This window comes from Propithecus coquereli, unplaced genomic scaffold (genome assembly GCF_000956105.1).
Source record: "Propithecus coquereli isolate 6110/MARCELLA unplaced genomic scaffold, Pcoq_1.0 Scaffold66, whole genome shotgun sequence".
Classification (NCBI taxonomy): Eukaryota; Metazoa; Chordata; class Mammalia; order Primates; family Indriidae; genus Propithecus; species Propithecus coquereli.
Window position 1 is genome coordinate 4086334 of NW_012152618.1, and position 9438 is coordinate 4095771.

The following is a 9438-nucleotide window of genomic DNA, read 5'->3' on the forward strand; positions in this document are numbered from 1 at the left end:
AGCCCGGGCAACACAGTGAGACTCTGTCTCAAAAAAAAAAAAAAAACAAAAACAAGACAAAAGACAACTTACAGAGACTTCCAGGCAGCGGGTTTTTTATCCTTAAGTGATCAGCAGTAGTTGAATTCAGACTTCAGCAGTGCATTTCTGTGCACTGTCCTCTGCTTTTGCCAAATGCATAAATACTATATTCGTTTTATTTTTAGAAAACTTTATTAAATGTTTTCCTTTTTTCATTTCTGAATGGCAGTTAGCTTTCAACATTCAGTAAAGATAGAGTCTGGTGTATTTCGTTAATGAAACTCTCCAGTGCCAGTGGCCTGGTCCTCATTCCTGGTACGTGTCCTGTATAGGTTGGAAAGGGGTTTGTTCTGCTTATTGTAACTACTCAGAGGTCCCGAGTCAGGAATATTTTGCAAATGGAATTAATGACTTGCCACAACAATTAGACATCTTTTGATTCCCATTTTGATAATGGCAAAATGAAAATATTACGTTACATTTCTTGTAGGAAGAAAGAAACAGAAGCTTGCCAAGGAGAGAGCTGGACTTTCCAAGGTAATAGTCTGTCTTTTGTTTAGATTATGTAGTATACTTTATAGAAATATTTAAAAATCTGCTTCAAATACATATTTGGAGAAAGCTAGTTGATATGGACATTGATTTTCCTTTTTTTTTTTTTTTTGACATTGATTTTCTGTTGTAAAATACAGTTAGATGTTTTTAGGAATAGGTGAATAACTTAGTTTAACTACAGATTATGCAGTCCTGCATTATTTTCCCTTTCTTGGCCATGAAAACAAACAGCTTTTTGTACAAGCAATATTTAAGGGACAAAAAGATGATCATTTCCAAAAGACATTTATACCAAAAGGTGAAAATGTTCTGAGTTGCTTCAAAAGGATAAAATAAAATATTTATTTAATTTTCCTTGCTCCAACTTCCTTTAAAAGAACTGCATCCTATTCGTTTGAAAAGTTATTAAAGACTATTCACACCCACTGATCCAGAATCCCACCATCCTGAGAAATTTTGACCTTGTAGTATGCAAATGTAGGTATAAATCTTATTTATTTTTTCTTTTCATAGATCCTGGGTTCATGATTATTTTTAATGACTACATAGGTTTATCTACTTGGTAAAAAATGTTCTGTGGCATGAGTAAGTAAATTAAGTAAGTAAATGTTAATCATTGTGCATACAGCTTTTTCTTTTTATTCAAATTAGCTTTGTTTGGATTCCTAGGACTTGAATTACTGGATCATTAGTGGTTCTTAATAAAACAAGTTGAGGCAAGGAAAAATTAATAAATATTTTGTTATTGTGAAAAAGTTGTGTAATCAGGACAGCTGACTGGACATGGTAATGGTGAAGTGAAACTGGGAGGGAACCATTTTGTTCTGATATGCTCAAACTACCTTTCTGAAATGAGTAGTATGTTAATTATATTTTTGGTAGCCTTTTCTTTCTGTGGGTATAGGAAAATAGAGACATGTATCTGTGTATTTTTAGATCACGAATATAATTAAATTCTTCCTATATGTTGGGATAGTCAATGAAAGATGCTTCCACTTTCAGATATTTTTTTCGCCTGTGTTAAGCAAGCATATACAGTGTAATTCAAGAACCAAAAACTTTCATTAGTAGAAGTTTAGATATTCGAATAAAAATGGACTTTTTAACATTTTTAGGTAGGTTTACATTTTTAAAAAGACAAGCCATATAGCTGGTGGCAGAACTATTCAAACACCAATTTGATCAATAAGTATTTTTTCCTTTCACTTATTTGAATGTATGTCCTAAACTACGATTCTTACAAGTGTTGTTTAAGAGTAAATTTCTTTTTTTAGTCGTTTAGAATGAACAATTTAATTTTTTTTTGTTTTTATTGATTTTCTGAGTATTGGTTATATCTTCTGTCATAATTTTGGTACTAAATATTCTATTCCCAAACAGTTACCAGATCTTAAAGATGCTGAAGCTGTTCAGAAATTCTTCCTTGAAGAAATACAGCTTGGTGAAGAGTTACTAGCTCAAGGTAATAGTCATTAAAATACTGAGGAGCTAGATAGAATTCTTCAAAATTATATAAATTTATGATGATAAGGGGTTTTCCTATGTAGTGGGCTATTTTTAGGAAAGGTATTCTAAATATTTCAAGAAAGATTTTTAGGCACTTAATTTGAGATTAAGTGAATTTTAGGTTTACTTGCTTTTATCTTATGATATAGAAGATACAGAAATTTTGACAAATGAGGTTACCCTTACTCTTAAGTTTTTAGAGTATAATAGTCATAGTGCAGTATGTAAATAGTAACAGAAGGAATATGAGCCAGGAATATACTCGTCAACTCCCTCATCTAATCTTCAGATCTTTTCCAGTATTTATAGGAAGGAATGGCTAATATAAGTCCCAGAGAAGGTTAATTTACCTAATCAAGGTCACATGGTGAGTTCATGACACTTCATTCCAGAACCAACGTGCTAAATGGTCCAGAATTTAGACTTTTCATTACTTTTGTACCTTGTCTATTTCATCAGCGGTATTAAGTTTTTTTAAAGATACCTGTTAAGATTATCAAATTGACAAACCTGAGAACTGTAGTTGACTCAAGTAATTTAGAGTCTTAAATGTTCATGTAAATCTTTTTAGTGTTAAATTAGCCTTTGTCTCAAAAGTAGCTTTGAAAAAGTTGCCATCATTAATAAATATGGTATCAAGTGTCAAGTTTTTTTAAATTCTCATTGCTGTATTAACAGATTTAGACAGGATTGAACTACATGGTGTGGGGCATTTGTATGTTTCTGTTTCTGTTTCTTTTATGGGAAGAGATTTAACTGTTTAAAATGGTGATGACCAGCCTTTCTATCATGTCTCCCCTTTCCCAACAAAACTTTTTTGACAGAATTTGCTCAATTAATTTTACCTAAAGAGTCGCAGATGGCCTAATCTTTATACTCAAATTGCTACCAAACTGGGAAAAATTAAAACTGAGTAGGGGCCGGGTGCGGTGGCTCACGCCTGTAATCCTAGCTCTCTGGGAGGCCGAGGCGGGCGGATTGTTTGAGCTCAGGAGTTCGAAACCAGCCTGAGCAAGAGCGAGACCCCGTCTCTACTAAAAATAGAAAGAAATTAATCGGACAACTAAAAATACATAGAAAAAATTAGCCGGGCATGGTGGCGCATGCCTGTAGTCCCAGCTACTCGGGAGGCTGAGGCAGGAGGATCGCTTGAGCCCAGGAGTTTGAGGTTGCTGTGAGCTAAGCTGACGCCACGGCACTCTAGCCCGGGCAACACAGTGAGACTCTGTCTCAAAAAAAAAAAAAAAAAAAACTGAGTAGGAGAACCAATCAAAATGTCCATAATCGCAGAGGAATACAAGGTAGATACCAGTCAGCAAACATTTCCAGATTTCTTACAGGCTACACACTTCAATTTCTCCAAAGATCCAAAGCTGAGGGCCCAGGTGTTGGGGAAAGGGAGAGCATTCCCCTTAAGCACTAAAACAGTGCTTAATCCTGAATGGCACTGCTCTGTGAGTCCTGTAACACTGTGTTTGATCTTCCTGTGCTGTGTAATAGATGGATTATGTGATACTCTCAATGCAATTGGTGATATCAAAAGGTACCACTTACACAGTTTCTAGTCAGCAAAAGTTGTAGCATCATCCATTTTGCATATAGGAAGGGAGCTCAAGATGACAAGTTAACTGTGATTGAGGTTGTGTCAGTGTGTCGTGGGTGTGCTTTTCAGCATTATTGTTGGTTTTGCAGAAAAGATAATTGCCAGCACTGGTTCAGAAGAGGTTTCAGACCTTTATGATAATTGTTCACAAGCAGACATTGACTTAGCTAATCTCTTGATTACCTAAATTCTAAATCAACTATCAGCTGGTTCAGTGTACAACCCCAGGTTGGATCTCCTTTGATGGGTATCGTTATGACATCATTTCAGTACCCAGGAAAGGAATTGGCTGAGCAGGTCAGGATGGTGCTTGTACACTCAGATGATAATGGCCAACACAATCAGGGGGCATCCTGAAATAGTGTATAGATGGGGCAGTCACAATCCCCACATCGGCAGTGGAGATTTAGCTGTTTCTGACAACAGTCGAGAGGTTAAGAAACCTTTACTCCCATGCAAGTGCCATCAGATACCCCACAAGTATTCAAACTCTTACCCACAAGATTTCTCAATCTTTCCATAGGAGCTTATTGGTGGAACAAGAAACACACACCATCATATACCAGATTGAGAATCCTGGAAAGAACACCAGAGTGACAATACTATTAACGTAATATACCCATGCCTGCCATCAGCCGACAGGGTCAAGCACCTGGGATCTGATGGTAGAGATAGTTCCCAAGACAAGGGGGAATAATAATGGTGATCTGAAGCCATTTTCTTAAGTCACTGATTACTCTTGTAAAGGCTCAGAACACAACAGTTACTCATAGTATCGTTGGTTAATTTTTTTTTTGTGATAAATACAGCGTCTCACTCTTGCTCAGGTTGGTCTCGAACTCCAGAGCTCAAGAGATCCTTCCGCCTCAGCCTCCCAGAGTGTTAGGATTACAGGCGTGAGACACTGTGCCTGGCCCCATGGGTTACTTTTGTAGTGGGCCTTCCCATGTCATTGTTAACTTAGTTTAGAATAAATCTGAATTGGTTCAACGCCTGTGCTATCTATAAGAAAAGTTGGATTAGAGAGGAAGTTTAGGAATATAAGCAGGGGTTGTGGAGTTAAGGAGCCCTGGGCTTAACTGAAAGCAAATTTCTTAATTTCTCTAAGCCTTAGTTTCTTCAGATGTAAAATGAGGACTTATACTAGTACCTAACTAAAGGTGGTGGGAATGATGTGAACCTCTTCATACAAACCACTAAGAACGGTGTCCCTAGCACCTGGTAAATGTTTGGTAAATGTTAGTAATTAATATTGTCAATGAGAATAAAGATTGAAGAGGAACTGTTTAAGCTACTTGAGTGTATTTTTATGTAAAGGCAAAACATGAAAAGCACTGTTACATAAATACTTGATAGACTAATTGAAAATTCATTATTACTCATTAAGATCAGTTTCCTGTGAATTTATATCATGGAAAATTATTTAGTAAATAAAAGGAAGTTAGTAAAAAAAAAATCTTAATGGTGTCAAGAACTGTGAAAGTTCTGAGATTTATCTTGTATGTTAGAAAGTTAGTCTGTCTCAGTTTCATGGACGCTGGCAGAAGACATTAGACTCTTGGGTCAGAGACAAAGGACAGCTTAGCACTCATTGCAATAGCAATAACCAAGGTATTGGCATTTGCACTGGTTCCTTGAGCCCCACTTCCCATAGGTGATGCAGAGGGTTTGGTGACAACATGTATGTGGGTTGCATGTAGGAGAGGAGCTGTCAATTTAGGGAGCCTAATTTTTATATAATGGGCAGTAAGCAAACCTGTCCTTTCTCCATACAGAGGCACTATGTATTTTTGAGGTTGTTCACTATCCTGACATCCTTGAGAAGAGAATTTGGAGCAAAGGCAGTAAATGGCTCTGCTCAGACATGCAGAATTGCAAGAGACTCATGGAGAATTGTTCCTAGCTTGTATCATCATTTTTTTTAATATCCAATATTAAAAGGATCTCTGATGGAAAAGTCCTTTAACAGAGGAGTACTTAATTTGGAACCATATTTAATAGTGCAAAGTTTTGGTCAGAATTTGGGGCAATTCTTTGGATTTTGATGTAAAATGGAATTAACTGAGGAAAGGACCACATGGCAAATACTTACTATTTATTGAATTAAATGAACCTTCAAAAAGTGTAAAACTTAATTTTTTCTTTCAAAAGTAATAAGCAGCTGTTGAAGGAAATATATAGGTAACTGAAAAATAAATCCTCCCACTCAGATAACCATTGTTTTGCTGGGCATGATGGCTCATGCCTGTACTCCCAGCAACTCAGGAGGCTGAGGCAGGCGGACAGGAGTTTAAGACCAGCCTGGGTAACATAGTGAGACCTTGTCTTTACAAAAACTACAAAAAAAATTAGCTAGGTGTGGAGGCCCAGGCCTGTGGTCCCAGCTACTGGGGAAGCTGAGCTAGGAAGATGGCTTGAGCCCAGGAGTTTGAGGTTACAGTGAACTGTGATCATGCCACTGCACTCCAGCTTGGGCAACAGAGTGAGACCCTGTCTCAAAAAATAATGATAATAAGGGGACGAATATATGCATATACAAAGAGTGCGATGCGTATCATCCGAGGGATGGACACGCTTGAAGCTCAGACTTGGAGGGGGGCAAGGGCAACATACATAACCTAAACATCTGTACCCCCATAATATGCTGAAATACAAAAAAAAAAAAAATAATGGTAATAATAAATCAGCCATGTGTGGTGCTGTGCATCTGTAGACCTGGCTACTCAAGAGGCTGAGGCGGGAGGATTTCTTGAGCCCAAGAGTTGAATTGGTGAGCTGTGATTATACCACTGTACTCCAGCCTGGGTGACAGAGTAAGACTCTGTCTCTTAAAAAAAAGAAAAGATAATCATTGTTTTGCTATGTGCTTTTTCCTATCTTATATGACCATTTTTCCTGCTGGTATCACTTAAAAAATGTTTTTTCTTATATTTCTGTGTTGTAACATTCTAATAGTACAAAGGTTGATTTAAAATGAAACTGGGTCTTTTTTTCCATTTCAGTTGGTAGTCTTGTTCTCTCTTCTCATAGAAAAGTTCCATTTCATTGTTAGCAATGTCTTAGGTCATCTTTCAGAAATATTCTAACTATATAATATTTCCCCCTCGTGCATGTATATTGGAAACAGTTCCATATTGGCGCATATAATCTGACTCATTCTTTTTAATGGCTACATAATATTCAGTTATGAATGCATCATAGGTTGTTTCCAGTATTTGACTTGCTCAGTCTTTTTGGGTGGAATCACTTGGAGATAGAGTCAAAACAGCAATTGAATTTTTGACAAGGGCCAAGGCATTTCAGGTTACATGTAATTTTATGTAAATCTTATAGGTGAATACGAGAAGGGTGTGGACCATCTTACAAATGCGATTGCTGTGTGTGGACAGCCACAGCAGTTACTACAGGTGTTACAGCAAACTCTTCCACCACCAGTGTTCCAGATGCTTCTGACTAAGCTCCCAACAATTAGTCAGGTAAGGAATTGAAATGTTATGAAAAAAAGTGAGTAGGATCTGAGAATCGAATGGTTAGGGACATTTAAAAATGAGCCTAGTGAACACAATGAAATCATGAAACTCATCTCTTTAATGAAAGTAATACTGGAGATATCAGTTCTTGAGATTTCTTCCCTCATGGCAAAACATCCAAATGACTGGGCATAAGATCTAGCGATTGTGCCCTGGAGATGGATCAAGGAAGTGTTTGTCTTAGTGTTAAAGTCTCAGGCCATAGTATTCCAATCCCTAAATTAAGGCCACTGTCAGCTACTTTCTACAACTAGCTTTTGTCTCCTCTCTTGGGAGACTGTGCCTTCAGTTCGGTGGCCTGACAGGAGCCAAGATGGCATAGCCTGGTCATTAAGTCATCAAGGAATGAGGACTCCCTCTGAGCTGACTTGTCTAAAGGCTCCGTGTCTCTGCTGCTGCTGAGTTGGGCTTAGAGCTTGGAGCTTTATAACTACATCCCTACTGAGAAGTACAAAGTACCATCAAAATACTGTAAAAGATTAATTTATGCATAACTTAAGAGTGAATTAAAATGCATTGTATTCATTTTGAATTCTTTCCACAGAGCCCAAATGAATCTACTTTTTGGAATAACATGTCTATTACATGTGTTAATTTCCAAAGTTGTTGTGATTAAACATCAGTGAATTGATGATGGAAAAGAAAGTTTTTACAGAACTTTACTAACTGACCAATATAAAGGTCCCAAAGATTTGAAAAGAAGAGTTGGAAAACCAAGGACTTGGTCTAAATCTTCTTTATTTAGAGTAATGTGGTTCCAGTCTATTCATACTAGAATCCTCTGTTTAATACTATGTGCTAATTGAAAGGCAGCATAGCTTAGTGCTTTTGGAAAATTGACCTGAGGATGATGTCTTGAAATATGTGTGAGTTCAGGATGAAGCCTAATTCCTTTCTATAAAAGTGGACTCCTTTACTCAGTTATCTTGTCCCATGTTATCTGGAAATGTTTTCAGAATGCAAATTTTAGAATACTGTATTCCTTCTTCACATAAGGGCTACTAGCATTTCTAGGCCAACCAGGGAAATGTTTGGAGCATAGAATAAAGGGCAGAGCACTAATCAGTATCCTCAATTTGTGTGGGAGTGAAAAGAGATCTTGAATTCCTCTTGATTTTTATCTAGCATGTAGCATGATGTAATGTTATGGCCTCCTTTGTTAACTTTTGAAATGGGACTGACAGTAGTATGATCTTGTTTTATTAGATGCTGAGAGTGTACAAAGTATTATATTTTGAAATAAATGTTAGAATGGGTGAACTTTAGCAAGATTTGATTTTTAAATACAAGCAATATTTTATGTTAAAGTTAGAATCTTGATTAAACGCTTAATGACACTTATGAAAATTTTTTTTTTTTCTCTTTCAGAGAATTGTAAGCGCTCAGAGCTTGGCTGAAGATGATGTGGAATGAGAAACAAATGTCAACATAATAAAATCTCAGTTAAAAATACTTTAAAAATTCTTAACTCGGAAGTTGAGCAGCTCTGGGGGAATAAGGGCAAATATGCTTGTTACGGACTATCCCACACTGAAATCTACCAAAGTTCGTGTTTACTTTGTGTAGATCCATTTGTCTGTTTTATTTATTTTTCCCAGTGAAAAGTGTATTTTGATAGAGAGCTTTTCATTTTATAAATACACTACGAGTTACTGGAATACCATGGATTTTGTTTATTTCTCAAACATGCAATTAAAATGTACATAGAACATTATTTATGTTCAAAATACCCAGTGCTCAGTTTTGAAAGAGGCAAAAAAGGTAAGAGAAAGCTGAGGAATGCACACTTTTAAAGCTAATACATTTTGCTGTGAATCAGAAAGTTACACAGAGGCTTGTTTTATGAAAACTGAGCATTAAAATTTTTGAGTAATCTTTTCTTTCCGTTTAATCTCTTAAACATAAATTTGTAAGGTGTGTTGCTGTGCTGTATTAACAACTTCACCCAATCCCCACCCTCCATATATCAGTCTTGCAATGCTTTGTTTAAATCGGTGGTCTTAATGTGTTCTGGGTATTTATCTCCTTGTATTTTAAATATGTGTAGTTGGCACCATGAATTAGATCAATGTACACCCCTCCTGTGGCTATGTGGGCTTCACCAGATCACGTCTGCTCACTTTCCTCACTTTACTAAATGAGGAAATCAGGCTGCTAATCTCTGAAGCATCCCTTTCAGCTTCTCATTTTGGCGTTTTGTTCAGCATCTTTAACTCCACCTTC

General features: G+C 36.7%; 1 protein-coding gene across 1 annotated transcript in view; it reads left to right on the plus strand.

The window, feature by feature from the left end:
* TOMM20 (translocase of outer mitochondrial membrane 20 homolog (yeast)) overlaps positions 1–8966 on the plus strand; it is a 14002-nt gene extending 5036 nt beyond the window's left edge. Inside the window, exons 2-5 of the mRNA XM_012660346.1 lie at positions 512–558; positions 1957–2038; positions 7019–7161; positions 8584–8966. Of these exons, the coding sequence (XP_012515800.1) occupies positions 512–558; positions 1957–2038; positions 7019–7161; positions 8584–8628 (317 nt within the window). The 3' untranslated portion in view covers positions 8629–8966. The remainder of the gene's footprint in view (positions 1–511; positions 559–1956; positions 2039–7018; positions 7162–8583) is intronic.
* Positions 8967–9438: the final 472 nt, after the last annotated feature.